General features: G+C 35.1%; 3 protein-coding genes across 3 annotated transcripts in view; all 3 read right to left on the bottom strand.

Moving 5' to 3' along the window:
* The window catches only part of LOC107725723 (RING finger protein 150), a 10,931-nt gene extending 7,811 nt beyond the window's left edge, over positions 1-3,120 (bottom strand). Inside the window, exon 1 of the mRNA XM_016535102.1 lies at positions 2,392-3,120. Coding sequence (XP_016390588.1) covers positions 2,392-2,842 — 451 coding nt within the window. The 5' untranslated portion in view covers positions 2,843-3,120. The remainder of the gene's footprint in view (positions 1-2,391) is intronic.
* A 3,923-nt stretch (positions 3,121-7,043) lies between these two features.
* Positions 7,044-13,421, bottom strand: LOC107725724 (uncharacterized). Its single transcript, XM_016535103.1, has 8 exons — positions 13,264-13,421; positions 11,314-11,652; positions 9,776-9,796; positions 9,492-9,571; positions 8,296-8,398; positions 8,059-8,172; positions 7,635-7,820; positions 7,044-7,498 (listed from the first exon to the last, which is right to left on the bottom strand). Exons 1-8 carry the CDS (start codon positions 13,295-13,297, stop codon positions 7,434-7,436), a joined length of 942 nt encoding a protein of 313 aa, XP_016390589.1. The 5' UTR covers positions 13,298-13,421; the 3' UTR covers positions 7,044-7,433.
* Positions 13,422-16,646: 3,225 nt separating this feature from the next.
* Positions 16,647-18,438, bottom strand: part of LOC107725719 (anaphase-promoting complex subunit 10-like) — a 2,931-nt gene continuing 1,139 nt past the window's right edge. The window contains exons 3-4 of the mRNA XM_016535099.1: positions 17,821-17,911; positions 16,647-16,830 (exon numbers count right to left, since the gene is read on the bottom strand). Coding sequence (XP_016390585.1) covers positions 16,647-16,830; positions 17,821-17,911 — 275 coding nt within the window. The remainder of the gene's footprint in view (positions 16,831-17,820; positions 17,912-18,438) is intronic.

Below are 18,438 nucleotides of genomic sequence, written 5' to 3'. Positions count from 1 at the left end.
GGGGGGGGGGGGAATTTAAATGGGAAAAAAAATTATTTGGGAGAAAATTTTACAGAATTTTAAAAAATAAATAAAAATGGGAAAAAATAAAATGGATTTCATAGGTCTTAAAAATTTTAACTTTGTTAAACTTTTAAATTAAATTTTTTTGTTAAACTGAATAAGTTTCATGATTTTAATTAATCAGGAATTCTTTCTGATTGTTATGATTTAATCTAACCATTTAAACGTAATCCAGAAAATTGAAATTGAAATAAAAAAATACAGGAAAAAGTAAAATTAAATTTGAAAAAAATAATAATAAAATGGGGGGGGGAAATGAATTTGGGGGGAAAATTACAAAATTAAAAAAAAAAAATTAAATAAAAATGGGAAAAAAATAAAATGGATTTCATATGTCTTAAAAAATAAATTTTGTTAAACTTTTAATACATTGTTGTTAAACTGAATAAGTTTCATGATTTAAATTAGACATTCTCTCTGATTATTATGATTTAATCGAACCATTTAAATCAGAAAAAATAATCTAGAAAAAAAAAAAATTAATTTGGGGGAAAAAATAAAAGGATTTTAAAAGGCCATATATGTAATTTTTGTTAAACTTTAATAAATTGTTGTTAAATTGTATAAGTATCATGATTAATTAATTAGACATGCTTTTTGATTGCTAAAATTGAATGTAAACATTAAAACAGAATCCAGAAAATTTTAAAATGGAAAAAAAATGGAATCCAGAAAAGTATATAATTTGGGAAAAAATACAACAGAGTTTGGGAGAGGGGGGGGGGATTTCATAGGACCCTAAAAACAGCACAGTGAAAAGCTTTAACATCAGACGGAGCCCAAACGAAACACAAAGTTCAAAGAAAGAGTTAAAGATAACAAGAAAAACAACAAGGGGGATAAATGCAGATACTGACGTAGAACAAAGAGAGGAACTAAACAAGCAGCATTTCTGCAACACTTCACAGGGAGATAGAGAAAGATAAGAGGCGTCAGATGAAACTTCTGAGACGCGGAACGAGCAGAACGCTGAAGTGACCGCTCCAGTCGAGCCTGAACACCAACATCACGATTCACTCATGACTTCCAGATGTGAGAGAACATACAAACACAGCTGGACGACGCGACACACGTTCAAACACTTTATAGAGAAGTCAGAAATACCCACAAAAACACTAAAGCATGTGACAATTTACATTACAGTGCCCAAGGTACAAGAACAAATTACTATTTTCGGGGCCTGAATTGCAGTGAATGGGTGCCGTCAGAATGAGAGTCCAAACAGCTGATAAAAACATCACAATAATCCACAAGTAATCCACAGCACTCCAGTCCATCAGTTAACATCTGGAGAAGACAAAAGCTGCATGTTTGTAAGAAACAAATCCATCAAGACATTTTTAACTTCAAACTGTTGCTTCCAGCTAAAATCCGAGTCCATACTCCATAATAACGCTTCCTCCAGTGATAAAGTGTTCTGGTGTGAATCAGGAGACAAATCTGCACAGATCAAGCAGCGTTTAAACAGCTCTAAACAAATATGTGGCTGGATTTTGATGTGAGAGACAACAGCAGATGCACTTTTTCACTGGAGGAAGCGTTATTATGGATTTATATTTTAGCTGGAAGCAACAGTTTGAAGTTAAAACATCTTAATAATGGATTTATTTCTTACAAACACACAGCTTTTGGCTTCTCAAGACATTAACTGATGGACTGGAGTGCTGTGGATTACTTGTGGATTATTGTGATGTTTTTATCAGCTGTTTGGACTCTCATTCTGACGGCACCCATTCACTGCAGAGCATCCATTGCTGAGACACTGATGCAATGCTACATTTCTCCAAACCTGATGAAGAAACAAACTCATCCTAATCTTGGATGGTCCTAAAGGCGAGTAAAGTTTCAGCAAATTTTAATTTTGGGGTGAAATATTCCTTTAAACCATCACAGATTTAGCAAAACACAATCAAACGTGCAAGATATCCATTCACCATCACTCATAACCTAATATGCATTTACAATAACACATCATGCACTCATTATAACTAATAACAATATATAAACTCATAAAACACATATGCATTCACATTCAGCCAGACACATTTCTAAATATGCAATAATGCATTTATCACACATAACTCACACATGCATTTATTACCATCAGCCATCACTCATAACCGTATATATATATGGACTTACAATAACACATAACCAAACATGCATATCTAGTTGACAGATGATGAATGCATGCATCACAACACATATGCATTGACCATCACATTTAGCCAGACATGCATCTGCCATCACTCCATAACCAAATATGGATTTGCAATCACACATAACCTGTCACGCAGACATAATCGATCATAACCAAGCATGCACCACCTGAATCAGACATGGTGATGGTCTCATTGGGGTTGGAGGATCCCACGTTGAATATGACCACAGCGGACGCGTTTTTTCCCAAGGCGTTTCGGATCTTGTCTCTGTACGTGCAGTTTCCCCGGCTGATGAGCGCGATCCACGCGCCGTGTCCGCGCGGCGTGAACCTGCAGCTGGGGTCGCACGCGTGTCTGTCCTGCGGCGCGACGGGCATCGCCAGCACGCCTCTGGCCTCGCGCTTGAGCGAGTGCTCCCCGTAACGCCCGCACTCCGTCTTCTCGGTGCGGACCTCGGCCGTGTCCGGATCCACGTACGTGATGTTGACGAACGCCGTGTACCATTCCTCCTTCTCCGCCACCGTGAAGTCCAAACACAGCAGATGGACGAAGCAGAAGGACAGCAGCCAGGTGGACAGGGCCAGACTACGACACGTCTGGATCACCGAGAGTGCCATAGCAGTGTAATTGTTATTATTATGGTGAGTCTAGCGGCCGTGCGACGCGCGTTTATTCCATAATATCCGCCTTTGTGCGTGTCGAGCGCGTTACGCGGCGCAATCGCCGACACTCATGGTCAAAACACTCAACTTGAAAGACCGAGTTTTGTGATTAATAACCTCTAGAGCCTGTTGCCTGTGCGAGAGGCGCGTTGGTTCGGTAAAAACGCGAGCAGACGCGCAGCGACAGAGCCATGGTGTCTGATATTTTCGGCCTTCGGCTGCTGTGGCAAAAACGGAGCGCGAAACAGCGGCCACTAGCGGCAGAGCGATGATCTGCGCATGCGCGACACCCGTAAAGGGATAGTTCACCCAAAAATGAAAATTACCCCATGATTTACTCACCCTCAAGCCATCCTAGGCGTATATGACTTTCTTCTTTCGGACGAAACCAATCGGAATTATATAAAAAAAATGTCCTGGCTCTTCCAAGCTTTATAATGGCAGTGAATGGGTGTTATTTTTCAATAGTCCAAAAGACATCAAATAAAGCGCATCCATCCATAATAAAAAGTGTCCCACATGGCTCCAGTGGGTTAATAAAGGCCTCCTGAAGCGAATCGATGCGTTTGTGTAAGAAAAACATCCATATTTAAAACTATATAAACAGTAATCTCAGTAACTGTCGTACGCGCGTTCACAATAACACTGTTACAGCGGATGACGTAGGACGTAACGTAAGGTCCAGTGAGAAGTGACGAATGCGGAAGTGCAGCGGAGAGAGCGAAACAAAACACTGGTCATGAATTAAAAGTACAAAACTAGGATTTGTAAAGAAGAATGTCGGAGGATTTCGATATAAGCCAATAGGAGACTGGTTTTCCTTTGCTAAAGTAAGGAAACTTTGCTCCCTTTGCTCCTGTAAACAAACATTGGTTTTCGCGAGACTAGCATATTCTCACCGAACCTTATGTTACGCCGACGTCCTACGTCATCCGCCGGAATGGCGTTCTATTGAAGACAGTTAGAGGTAGATAGAGATTACTGTTTATAAAAATTTTTATATGGATTTTTTTCTTACAAAAATGCATTGATTCGCTACAGGAGGACTTTATTCACCCCCCGGAGCCATGTGAGGCACTTTTTATGATGGATGGATGCGCTTTATTGGACTTCTTTTGGACTATTGAAAAATAACACCCATTCACTGCCATTATAAAGCTTGGAAGAGCCAGGACATTTTTAAATATAACTCCAATTGGTTTCTTCTGAAAGAAGAAAGTCATATACACCTAGGATGGCTTGAGGGTGAGTAAATCATGGGGTAATTTTCATTTTTGGGTGAACTATCCCTTTAAGGGAGCGTCGGAAAATACACGCTTTGTTAGTAAGTGAGATTAATCAAAGCCAATCTATAGGGACTGTCAGAAAACTCAACACACTGTGCCGAAGAGTTGATTCAAAGTTGAAAAGCAACAGTGACGGACTTTTTTATTCAGAGTAGAGACGACATATTTAAGATGTTACGACAGAAAAAGAGCGAAACGCTTAAAAAATAGCCAATATGTCCAAATGCGTGCCAAAGACCGTGCACAGTGGAAATGGAGCGTCAGACGGGCATTGGACACCAACGGGCGTGAGCCCATGGAATGATGGATGGATGGATGTCCAAATAATTTCATAATGAAAAAGGAGCAATGTGAGAAACAAAGCTTTTCAAAACTTTGTTTCGAAAGTTTCGAAGCACTCGATTCACCGCAGCTGGGCAAAATGGTTATTATTCATGCCCAAGCATGAATAATGACACCTTTTACAAACCAACTGGAAATGTTTTCATGATCTATTAAATGTAATCTATGAATCATTAAATACATTATGAAGACTCTGTAAAATTTGTGTTCTTTTATTCATGTAGGCGTTATTAGGCAGGGCTTGGGTGAATTAGAAGCAATAAAGTATCATTCTCCTATTTGTACTATACACTCATAAGTATTAAAATTCATTGAATTAATTCTGGAGGGTTGTCCCAGTGTCTTTTCCAGTGTGTTCTTCCACAAACACATCCGCTGCTCTGTTTTCGGCGTGTGAAGTAGTCGAGGATATACTGTGAAGTTGAAGATCACTTCCATCTAGGAGTGCACAATGTAAACCACATAAACAAACCACTGTCGGCCTGCAGTCTCCTGGAAATATAATGATTCCATACTTAAAATTTGTTTATCAAATTAAGAGCTAAGTCAAGCTATTAATGTAATTAATACATGCATGAATGCATACGAGTAAAGATATTAGCTTTTTTGGAGGACCAAAACTGAACTTAAACATCTGCTGTCGGTAAATGAAAGAGAAAATAAGGCAAACTTTCTTTTGAATAATTTTAAATTTAATTTGAATGTATTTATATGTATTGATTTGTATGTGTTTTCTTCCACAACAGATTGCACTGACATCTACACACAGGAAGAACAATTCTCAGTTCTGGTGCACATGAAGGAAAGACACATACTTGAGTGTGAGTGTAAGACAACTAGTCGAAATAAATCCAGTGGTCAGGGCAGGATCACCAATTAGGGCACAAGCCCACATCGAGGTCACCATTTTTCAATTTTAGCACATTCGGTTGATGGATTTTTACCTATGTGTATCAAAAAGCTTGACATGAGACGTACTTTCAAACTGATTTGGGTGTGTAATCTTCACCAGTGTGTCTTTGGGCCTTCTGCAATACAAAAAAAACGGAAAAAGCGGTCACTGGGGCAGTACCTTTCCTTGTACTAATATGTCACTTTAGGTACTAATGTGTACCTTTAAGGTACCAATATAGACTGTTTAGGTACAAAGGTGTGCACAGTGACAGCTTTTGTACCTTTTTTTTCTGAGAGTGCTGGCAAAACCCGCATGACGAGGTGGTTTAGAGGGTCCGCTGGCACAACAATCTTATGATTAAGATTCAGCGTTAGGTCTGGGCCATTGTTGATAATGGAAGGCAGACCAACAGAAGCACAGCTTGGTGGATATACTGTATACAGCAACACTTGAGCACTACTTGGCCAGTGAAGATACGTCTTCTTCCATCTAAACTGAGGAAAACGAGGAGTATTTAAACTCTTTCTCTGTGTATTTCCTAACTGTGCTCATCCCCTTCGGCTGAACAAATGTTTAAAGAAGGGATATGACGAAACTCTCAAATGACTGTTAAAGAGAGTTCACACAAAAATGAGAATTAAGTCATCATTTACTAACCCTTGTGTTGTTCTAATGCCATATGCCCTTCTTTCTTTTTCAGACGCAAAATAAGATCAAAACAAGTGTCCTGCGCGTGCTTGTCCATATAATGGCTTTTGCAGAAAGTATGCAGAATGATCCCATGCAACATAAGTGTTCGGTGGATATATGACAGGGTTTGGTGAAAAACAAACCAAAATGTAATTTATTATTTAACGAATATCCTGACCTTGACCTTTGGTCTCTGTGCAGGACTGCGCGTTTATGAGTCTCTATTAGCACAGCAGTTCACTCCGACTCGCCCAGGAAAAGCACACAAGTTGTGAGAAAACAAGATAATATATCTGTTGTGCTCGTCCCAACAACAAGTTTTATACAACAACTTTGCATCTTTTTTTAAAAGCTTGATGCTGATCGTCATACAATCAGTGCTGGGTAGTAACTGATTACATGTAATCTGGATTACATAATCAGATTCCAAAAAAAACCGGAAATTGAGGGGTTATGACGTCATTGGCAGGCGACACAATGACACTATGGACACGGTCCGTGTCACTAGTTAAAATTGCTTATTTCTCTGGATTTAAACATTCTTCGAAACATTTGGGATAATGTAAGTACACAAGTCAGCAAAATATATAACACTGTTCTAGTGGTTTTTGGATATTTTAATAAAAAAATCTTACATATTGTGCCTTTAACAACACATTTGGACGTTCACTGATGTTGTTTAATAGTCATATATTTGTTTTTTTTTTCTATAATAATAATAATCCAATTTAAATCTAGAAACAAGTTAGATCATAAGTCATCTAAAAGTAATCCAATAGCAGTCAGAATACATTACCTAAAATGAGTAATCTAAATGACATTACTGACTACAATTTTTATCATGCAATTTGTAATCTACCCAGCACTGTCTGCCATTATATGGACGAGCACACAGGATATAAAAAAATAAATAAATCTCCTTTTGTGTTCAGAAAAAAAATGATGGGCATATGGCATTAGAAGGACACAAGGGTGAGTAAACGATGACTTAATTTTAATTTGTGGGCGAACTGTCCCTTTAACAGAGAGCATCAGTCAAAAACATACACACACACACAAGTGTATTCTACAGTGAACGTTTATTACAGCCACAAATTATTTCATACTGCATTTGTATGCTAACATTTTTTTTACATAAACTTTAATGATTCAATGTCATTTTTTATGTACAGTATACAATCTCTTTTAACAGTAGATGAAACAGCACTTGAAGTGAGAATGTCAAAAGGACGCTTTAGCACTCATATAGTCCGGATCAAGGCATCTTGAACAGATAGAGTTGAATCTAGGTACCAAAGACCAGAGATCTTGATTGTTGTATGGGAAACACACGCTATGCATGCTCCTTTGGCTCGTCTAGACTGATTTCAGTGAAGATCTCTTCTGCTGTTCCTCGCCCTGTAATACATAAAACCCAATGACATTGTAAACTTACGGTATTACCCATGCATGGACCTAAAATGTAGAACTTTTTTTTTTTAACATAAGAGGCCAAAATCATGTTTGGCCAATGAATTTTTTTGGTTGTACTGACCAGCATTACTGACGTTATTGTTGTTTTCATTTTGCGCCGCATCTGTGGCTTCAGCTTCGGTCTGAGCACTTAATTCAGATTCACTTCCAAGCAGATCCAGGTCCAGGTTAAACTCCACTTTCTTCACTGGCGTAGACAAGCTCGAGTTTGAAGAGAAACTGTTCTCTTCTGGAACATTCTGCTCATCTTTAAGATTACAGACATACTCTCATCACCATGGAAAGCAATAAAGTGAATTCAAACAACCCATTCATTCCCCTCCCAATGAAGATAATACAGAAAGGAAAATAGTGACCATCAAGACAAGGTTTTGAATTATAAGCAGCGCTTGCTCGAAAAAAATACATGCAATTCTGCCAAAGCAATGTAAAAATGCTGCTGTTTGGATCAGCTTTTGTCACAAGAGAGCGCCTATGTGCTTTACCATTTTCATTGGTCGGTGTTTGTTCAGTTTTCTCTCCTGCAGACCCATTTGCTATCGGATTAGTCTTTTCCTCAGACTTGTCTTCTTGGATGTAATTCAAAGACACAGGCATATCTGAGCAGAAAGACATGAACACAGGTTAACAAGTCACAGGCTGATTTTGAGTTTCTGAACAGATTGCACACAGATGAATCAAGATCATGTTCATATTCTGGTGCGTTTTACATTCACACTTGCCTTTGTTGGTTTGTTCATAGCTTAGGCCTTGTTGGTCGCTCCTGAGCGGGGTGTCATAATCATTGCCAGGTCCATCGACACGAGTCAAATCAAATGAGTAACTCTACAATCACAATGCAAGAGTTATGCAATTAGAATACTAGGTGTGTGTGTGTGTGAGAGAGAGAGAGAGAGAGTGTGTGTGTGTGTGTGTGTGAGAGAGAGAGAGAATAAATGCAAAATTCCTGTCAATGTTCAGTGTTAGCCATACAGTGACTGTGTTCCAAACCTTAGCGAGCTGTCGACCTAATGAGCATTTTAAAGCACCTGAAAAGTGGTTAAAATAAGTGTATGTTAAAATGTTTACAATTTTTATTTTATGAAATGCAATCTAGGATTCAGTTAAAAAAATAAAACGGACCCAAGATCTTGACGGTTGCATTGGAAACACACACTTTCCCTTTTTAAAAATCAAAATTTCTTTGCAAGAAATTACAGTGTGACCCTCTTTGGCATAAGTGATTTAAGCAATTTAATAATAATAATAATAATGCCTAAAGAGCATTTAAAGCATCTGAAAAGTAGGTAGGTAAACAAACAAATAAACAAACATCAATCAATCAATAAATAAATAGAAATAATAATAACTAATATAAAATTAAATTAAATAAAAAAATTATTTGCAGAGAGCATGCTTTTTTAATAGTACCTATTGTAGGATGGTCCATGTTTTAAACTCTTCTGGCACTTATGCATTTGTATTTCATTCTTTATAATGGTTGGAATAATTGATGCATGTATGAATGTGTTTGTTTTTGCCTTAGAGTCTTAGTTGTGTTTGAGCTCACCAAGAAATTCCAGACAGCTATGTTGTTGTTTGGCAATAAATAAATACATTTGTTAAATTCAACTTGATTAATTTATGTATTTTTTATTTTATAAAATTCAATACAGGGTTCAATTAAAAGAAAATGTACAAATTCAAAACTGAGTGATCCTTTTGATGCAAGTGATGTGAGTAATTCAATAATAATAATAAAAAGAATTGAAATAAAGTAAATTTACTCAACTTCTCTCCCAATGGCAAGACGTTCATTCTTATGAGATTTAATTAGCAAAACTATCTTAGAAATGAGTTAGACAGCATGGCAAGGCAGCTCACTAGGGTTTGCAACAGATCCAAAACATACAAAATGAAATAACCTATAAAATCTTACCCTTGCTTTCTTTCTCAGAAAATATAAAATGCCAAGCAGAAAAACAATCAGGATCAGGATGATGATCAAAATGATGATACCTGGCAACAACATACAGAGATTTGATGTTGTGGTTTTCAGTTTATAAAGAGAATAGGCATTATTTTAGCACATGAACGTGGTTTTAATGTGAAAATAGAGATAGTTTCAGAGTCGAGTGTGCAGAAACATTACGACAGGAAGAAAGGATGTGTTTCCTATCTTCAGCAAAGCAGACGCTGCGATGTGCAGAAGGTCAAGCTCACCTCCTGTCACCGATCCTGAATCTGAAACAGAACAATGGTCACGTTACAACAAACCAACAAAGACCCCAGCAGAATGAATTCAGACACACTGAGAAACTACTATCTGCTTTTGAGAGCATGCAATTATGACAAAATCATTTGAAATAAATAAAAAGCTTTGGTGTGAGTCTACGAACATGCTGCTACACACAAGATTTAAATAGAACAGAGAAAGAGAGAGAGATTTTGCTGCTGTGGTGAGTCTGCATTCAAAAAGCAAGAAACATGGCGAATCTCGCACCCACTCACACTTTAACCGCTCAGATCAGCTCTGAAACCAGCCCTTCACACACTTTACACTGTCAGCGCCGACATTTTCTCAACTTGTCAGAAACATCTCGTATGTTTTAGTCACTATGCATTTAAAATGATACATTTGTTCTTAAAGTCCACTTTTTTTTGCTCCAGAACTGTCTTATATTTTACAGACTTTACCACAAATTTCAAAACACAGAATACGTGTAACAACATTTCTAGATATGTATAGATATGTACACTACGGGTCAAAAGTATGGAATAATGAAAATTATTTTTGAAAAAAGTTTCTGCTCATCAAGGCTGCATTTATTTGATCAAAGATACTATACAAACTGTAACATTGCGAAATATTATTACAATTTAAAATAACAGTTTTCTATGTGAATATATTATGTTAAAATGTAATTTATTGCTGTGATCAAAGCGGAATTTTATTCAGCATGTTAATTCAGCATCACAAAATTAATAATTTTATTCGGCAAGCGTGCATTAAATTGATCAAAATTGAAAGTAAAGTCATTTATAAAGTTACAAAAGATTTCTATTTTAAATAAATGCTGAACTTTATATTCAAAGAATCCTGAAAAATAAAAGGTATCACTGTTTCCACAAAAATGTGAAGCAGCACAACTGTTTTCAACATTGATAATAATCAGAAATGTTTCTCGAGCAGCAAATCAGCATATTAGAATGATTTCTGAAGGATCATGCGACACTGAAGACTGGAGCAATGATGCTGAAAATTCAGCTTTTGATCAGATATTCACATTAAAAACAGTTATTTGAAATTGTAATAATATTTCACAACATTACTGTATTTAAATGAAGCCTTGGTGAGCAGAAGAGACTTCTTTCAAAAAAGATTATTAATTATTTTAAACTTTCGACCGGTAGCATAAATGTGTTTTCATCTGTTTAATGTCAAAAAGCTGAAAGCGAGTAATTTTTGAAGCTTCAATAAAAGGACCTTTTTTTTAAACTGGGGAAATATTGCATGTAGGTAATGCACGTAAGCTATAGTTCAGCTATAGCCCTTCAAACCACTATCTAGACGGCGGCCTGCGAGCTGGTTTAGCCCTTAAACTCTGCAGAAAGCTCAGCGGCCGTTCCAACACAAATAAACAAGAGAATGTCGTAAGTAATAACGGGCATTCAGAGACACAGTCTAATAATACTACAGTAAAGAGACAACAGCTTCCATTACCCATAACCACCTAACAGTTGATAAGAAATCCTCCAACCTATTTTTTCTTCAGTAGTATGGTGCTTCACGGTGCGCGTGGTGCTCGCTGGATGTGTAGTTGAAGAGATCACTCCACTGACGCTTCCATTCAGACTTTTAGATTCATTGTCAGAAGAGTCTCCACTGCTCTCAGCTGTATCATTTGAATCAACGGACCATTCATCCTCTAAGCCAGTCTCTAACGAGCTCGAGTCATTCCAGACAGTTAATGATTCTGTTGTCGTCACAGTAGGCCTAGTGTTCGAGTCGGATGTGGCTGATATTGCAGTGGTGGACATCTCTGAAGGAGATGATGATGGTGTGGAGAACATCCCATAATCACACAAGAGTAGAGCAGCTGGAAGTATAATAAAATAATTAATTTAAAAAAAACATGCATGCATGTTACTAGCATATTGGCTGTGTATTAGTACTTATAAATCACATATTAATGCCTTATTCTGCATGACCATATCTTAATCCCACTAACTACTACCTACTAACTATTAATAAGCAGCAAATTAGGAGTTTATAGAGAAAAAAGTCATAGTTAATAATTAGTTAATATCTTAAAATAAAGTGTGACCATATATAAGGTTTATTAAATTCAGCATCTACATTTATGACATTGCATCAACCATTAGGAGAAATGTGACCATGGACCACAAAACCAAGTCATAAGGGTCAATTTTTCGATATTGAGATATATACATCATCTGAAAGCTGAATAAGTAAGCTTTCCATCGATGTATGGTTTGTTAGGATAAAACAATATTTGGCAGAGATACAACTATTTGAAAATCTGGAATCTGAGGGTGCAAAAAAATCTAAATATTGAGAAAATCATCTTTAAAGTTGTCCAAATGAAGTTCTTAGCAATGCATATTACTAATCAAAAATTAAGTTTTGATATATTTACAGTAGGAAATTTACTAAATATCTTCATGGAACATGATTTTTACTTAATGTCCTAATGATTTTTGGCATAAAAGAAAAATCTATAATTTTGACCCATACAATGTATTTTTGGATATTTTTACAAATATACCCCAGCGACTTAAGACTGCTTTTGTGCTCTAGGGTCACAAATAAAAACAGACACAAACGATGGACAAATAAGAGGTTGGAGCTGTAGAATGAATGTGAATATCATTCAATAGAATTTGATGAGAAATCATTCATATTGAATTCATATTGAGATATAAGCCTCCCAAATGTGAGCACATTGTCGAGATCTAGAAGAGACGTGATGTTTCTCTCAGAAGAAACGTTGTTTGAGAAGCATTTGCTCTTTATTTAATCTCATCACTATCAAAGAGAAAACAATTGAGAGATCTTATGAAGAGAAAGAGATTTTTATGGGAAAAGACAATCACGGCATGAATAGATATTTTTATATATTTTTTAATATATTCAAAGCTAATAAATACAACAAACAAAAACTAATTTTATTGTATTTTTCTATTCAAACTAATTTAATGTTTTAACAGACACGTTGTTTTGTTTTTTATTTCTATTTTCAGACAAGATAAATATTGTTGAATATTTTCAAATAAGTCATAAATGTGCAAAGTGCTCATAATCACTGAAGTTGTTGGTCAGTTAGACTATAGGAAAATAATGGTACAATTAGAGTACATTATATACATTTTCTACATAAAAATTTGATTTTGCACGTTAAATGTGCAGCATAAATACACTGGGATTATTGTTCAAGTCTTGAAAGGATTAAATAAGCTGTATAAAGGAAAATATTTGTGTGTGTGTGTTAAGTAGGGGTGGGCGATATGACAAAAATATATCACGATTTGTTTTTTCAGAAATACCACGATTCACAATTTTACCACGATTCTTTGTCATGTTGGTTTTTACTATTTTGCAAGTTTTCTGAGCAGTACAGCCAAATGAATTTCCCTATTTAGAAAAAGCCTTAAAAAAAAAAAAAAAAAAAAAAAGTAAAATAACTCACCAAAAATGTGTAGAAGTACACAGTAAGTGCGCATCTTTCAGTCCGGTCTACTTTGGTTGATTGTAAAGGTCCAGCTCCACCTAAACTGAGTTTTTTGTTCTCTGACACTTTGTCATCATCGCCTCCGAATCATGCAAACCACAGCGGGGCCTGAACAGGATGCCAGCAGGCAGCACAGAGACACACATGCAAACATGCACCTTTTCTAACCGTTCAGAGGAAGTTCAAGTGGAACTACAAGCATGAAATGCAAGACGTGACATCATATTACTATAATACTGTACATCTGAGCCAAAAATGTTATTCCGTTATTAATGATGATAAAAACAGATTTCCTTTCCTTACCTAATGGATTATCTAAACATGCTTGTTGATATTTACGTGTTACTAAGTAAACTTTTGAACGCATGTTTAAATTATTGGGGGTTGCAACAAACAGGCTACAGGTTGTTTCTATATGTTTTAAATGTTGGGGTGCCAATATAGTTGCATTTCTAACCGTTCAGAGGAAGTTCAAGTGGAACTACAAGCATGAAATGCAAGACGTGACATCATATTACTATAATACTGTACATCTGAGCCAAAAATGTTATTCCGTTATTAATGATGATAAAAACAGATTTCCTTTCCTTACCTAATGGATTATCTAAACATGCTTGTTGATATTTACGTGTTACTAAGTAAACTTTTGAATGCATGTTTAAATTATTGGGGGTTGCAACAAACAGGCTTGTTTCTATATTTTTTAAATGTTGGGGTGCCAATATAGTTGCATAATCATGATTAGATTTAGAATTAAATCACTAATACAAAGAAATGAGACATTTAGCAAGATTTGACCCGTTTTGTTTAACACGGATTGTTTTGCAAAAGTTCAAATCAATGAAATGCATGCTGAGATCCGAGTAGGCTACTAGTTTCTTTTTAGCCTGTAGTGAACATTAATCTTATTTTTTGCTCAATAGCAGCCCCTGGTGGACAAGTGTGTACTGATCTGACCTTTTTGTCCAAGGTTGAACATAAAGTTTGCACTTACACAAAAGACTGATTGACTCACAAGTAAAGCAATCAGCTAAATTTGATTTTTTTTGGTGACGTTTATGGGCAATAAAACAATGCCAAAAAAATAAAAAAATTAATAAAATTATGCAGCAAAGTCGTAGATCAGTTAAAAAAATTATATTTTAAAACATACTACAGATATAACTCTCAAACAAAGCTGAATTTAGCTTGTCTAACTAAACTTTTGAATGCATGTCTGAAATGTTTAAATGTGAACTACAAGTACTACATGCAAAAAGTGCATTATAAATCCTACACTTTTGATCAAAAATGTTAATTCATCATCGTTATTCATCATGTTAATGATAAAGAAAGCAGATCACTATTTCCTATCTGATAACTTGTCTAAATATGCTTGTCGATATTTACATGCTAATAAGTGTCTCAAACTAAACTTTTTAATGCATGTTTGAATGTTTAAATGTGAGCTACAAGTACTACATCTTACATTATAAATCCTACACTCTTAACCCAAAAGTGTTATTCCATTAATAACGATAGTAAGATATTATTCTTACCTGATAGATTTGTTTGAATGTTTACATGTGAAGTACAAGTAGTACATCTTATATTATAACTCCTACACTTTGAACCCAAAAATATTATTCAATTAATAATCATAATAAAAGGAGATCTATATTCCTTACCTAATACAGTCTTAATATGCTTGTCAATAGTTATGCACTAAAAAGGTATCAAACTAAACTTTTGCGTGCATGATTGAATGTTTAAATGTGAACTACAAGTACTGAACGCAAGAAGTGCCATATTGTACATTATAATTCCTACACTTTTAACCCAAAAATGTTATTTAATTAATAATAATAATAAAAGTAGATCTCTATTCCTTACTTGATAGATTATCTAAATATGCTGGTCAATATTTATGCGCTACTAAGTGTCTCAAACGAAACTTTCGAAATGCATGTCTGAACGTTTAAATGTGAACTACAAGTACTAAATGAAAGAAGTGCCATATCGTACAGTATAAATATTACTCTCTTAAACCAAAAATTGTATTTAATTAATAATGAACATAAAACTAGATCTCTGTTCCTTACCTGGTAGATTTGTTTGAATGTTTAAATGTGCATTACAAGTACTACGTCTTACATTAAAAATCCAAAATTTGAACGTTTAAATTTGAACTATACAAGTACTACGTCTTGTTATAAATCCTACACTTTTAACACAAAAAAATGTTATTTCATTAATAATGATCATAAAACTAGATCTCTATTCCTCACCTGATAGATTTGTTTGAATGCTTAAATATGAACTACAAGTACTACAGCTTAAAAAAATCCTAAATTTGAACTTTTAAATGTAAAGAACTACATTTTGTGTTATACATCCTACACTTTTAACCTAAAAATATTATTGTATTAATAATGATAATAAAACTAAATCCCTTACTTGTCTGATAGATTTGTGTGAATGTTTAAATGTGAACTACAAGCACTAAATGAAAGGCTTGACATATCGTACTTTATAAATCCTACACTTTTAACCCAAAAATGTTATTTAATTATTAATGGTAATACAAGCAGATCTCTATTTCTTACCTGATCAATTAAATATGTTTGTTGATATTTACTACTAATTGTCTCAAACTGAACTTTTGAACACATGTTTGGATGTTTAAATAAGAATATTTATGTCTGTATGGCATTAAGCTCACAAACGTTGTAGTTGTTCCTCAAAAGGGCTCTTTGTAGCAACCTGGGACTGATAAAAACCTGTCTATCTCTCCGCAAGGTTGCGTAGAAGAGCATGCAATTGAGCGAAAACAATCCTCTTGCCATCACAACTGAATAAAGCAAGCTAAACTGATCCATCCTGCTGTAATACAGCATCAAGAGATACAGGACAGGTTTTCTTCATTTCAAAAAAACATTTATTTCCTGTATATTTGCATTTACATAAAATTAACTTTGAACTGTTCAATTTCCAAAACACATTTTAAACCATCTGAAACCATTTAATTCTAGAACAGAGTCTTATGAGAAGGCAGTTTATACTGGAGTAATGATGATGGAAATTCAGCTTTGCATCACAGAAATAAATTATATTTTAAAGGATATTAAAATAGAAACCATTATTTTATATTGTAATAACATTTTGCAAGATTACTGTTTTTTCTGTATTTTTGATCAAATAAATGCAGCCTTGATGAGCAGAAGAGACTTCTTTAAAAAACATTACAAACTTTTGAACAGCAGTGTATATTAGGGGTGTAACGGTACAGTACGGTTCATGCAGTCAGATGACAAATACAGTCAGTCATCAGTCCAAAAGGGGGCGCACACAGCAATGCAACGCTAACCTCCACAACAGCCACCACAAACATAGATTATGACTGTGACGTGATCTGTGTTTCTGACCCGAATCTCCTGCAAGTTGTGGAAGTTGTTTCCCACTCGGACCGAGATCTTGCTGGGAGTGTAGCTCTCATCCGATTTATAATCGGCATAAATACACAGCATTTTCACAGTGGTTTTTCTCCTAACAGGACACAACAGAGAGGAAACATTCTCTGATTCTATTAAAACACATACAGTTTGCAGTGGCATGCACAGACCTCCGAGGGCCCCGCTGTGAAAAGTGTCCATTATAATATTCATCATAATCATGTTTTACTGTTACTTTAGTGTTTTCTAGACATAATACAGTATGCACTGATCTCAGGTCAGATTTTTTTTAAATGAAAGTGTCTAAAGCATAATTTTCTAAGCACAGACTTATTTTTAATAGAAAATCAGCATACAGTGTGGAGATTATATGTCATCAGCATTGACAATTCAATACAAGATGAGACCTAATTTGACTTAAATTACTAAAAATGTAAAGAATGTCTGATATATATATATATATACATTAATGCCTTTTTAGTGGCTAGAGAGCAGGATTGTTGCTAGACATAATGCTTTTATATGATATAATAACAAAATGTAATAATAAGCAATGAGAGGTACATAAAAACAGGCTAAATTAAATTAAATATTTAAAACACTAAATTAACTAAACACTAAATTCAATATTTTTTTAAATACTTGAAATTCACTTAAAAAAACATCTATCGATCAGTGCATTTTTTGGGGTCTTTAGAGTTAATTTATTACTGTATAAGGATTTTAAAACATGTATATTTCAGACAGACAAGCTAAATAATTTAATTAGTTAAATATATTCAAGTTCTATAAACACTATAACTACTACATGATTTGTCCCTGACCTTATAATAATTTTCCACTTTTCTAAGACTTTAAATTTGAATTAATTTAATAATATATTATAAATAGATTATCAATGAATAAACATTATATATATTTTGTAACTGATCCAAAAAAACATTAATGTTAACCAGCCAATCACTAGCGATAAAACAACAGTATCAAAATGTCTAAATGCCGTCAGGTTAATGAACTCATGCCAAATATATCGGTTTATCAGTGCATTGGGTCTAAAAATGTTTGAGTCTCTCTGTAGCTCTACCTGAACTGAATGTTCACTAGATGTGGCTGAGAGCCATCAGACTGCCAGTACGTCTCCAGATTATCATCTCTCAACTGGTCGACTCCAAACCCTTCACACACAAAGACAATGAATGAATGAATAACTAAACAGAGGAAAACAAAAGATGTAGTAATCAGGTGTGCACTCATCAAACACAGATAATAAATAAGACACACACACACACACACACACACCTGGCTTGCACGAGGACAGCGACCACACGGCTTGTGATCCGATCTCTCGGACGGTACCCGTGCGCTCCAGCTGCTTGGGATCTATGTTTTAATTTCTTTCAAAAAAAGAAAGAATAAAAATGTACTGACCCCAAACTTTTGAACGGTAGTGTATATTGTTAGAAAAGATTTCTATTCTAAATAAATGCTCTTCTTTTTAACCATTTATTCATCAAAGAATCCTGAAAAAAGTATCACAGGTTCCATAAAAATATTAAGCAGCACAACAGTTTCCAGCACTGATAATAAATCAGCATATTAGAATGATTTCTGAAGATCATGTGACACTGAAGACTACTGGATTAATTACTGATGGAAATTCTGACGGTAGTGTATATATATATATATATATATATATTAAATT

The sequence above is a fragment of the Sinocyclocheilus rhinocerous genome, unplaced genomic scaffold, assembly GCF_001515625.1.
Source record: "Sinocyclocheilus rhinocerous isolate Xijiao unplaced genomic scaffold, SAMN03320098_v1.1 scaffold1057, whole genome shotgun sequence".
Classification (NCBI taxonomy): Eukaryota; Metazoa; Chordata; class Actinopteri; order Cypriniformes; family Cyprinidae; genus Sinocyclocheilus; species Sinocyclocheilus rhinocerous.
The sequence above is the reverse complement of the archived record's forward strand: the minus strand, read 5'-3'. Positions and strand labels throughout refer to the sequence as shown.

What these genes read in the sequence shown, in the direction of transcription:
- LOC107725724 (XM_016535103.1), bottom strand. Translation starts at nt 13,297, where the DNA reads ATGCGCACTTACTGTGTACTTCTACACATTTTTG. An exon ending in AACACCGACCAATGAAAATG is followed by an intron (nt 7,821 to 8,058) that starts GTAAAGCACATA and finishes GTAATCTTAAAG; the next exon opens with ATGAGCAGAATGTTCCAGAA. An exon ending in CAATAACGTCAGTAATGCTG is followed by an intron (nt 7,499 to 7,634) that starts GTCAGTACAACC and finishes TATGTATTACAG; the next exon opens with GGCGAGGAACAGCAGAAGAG.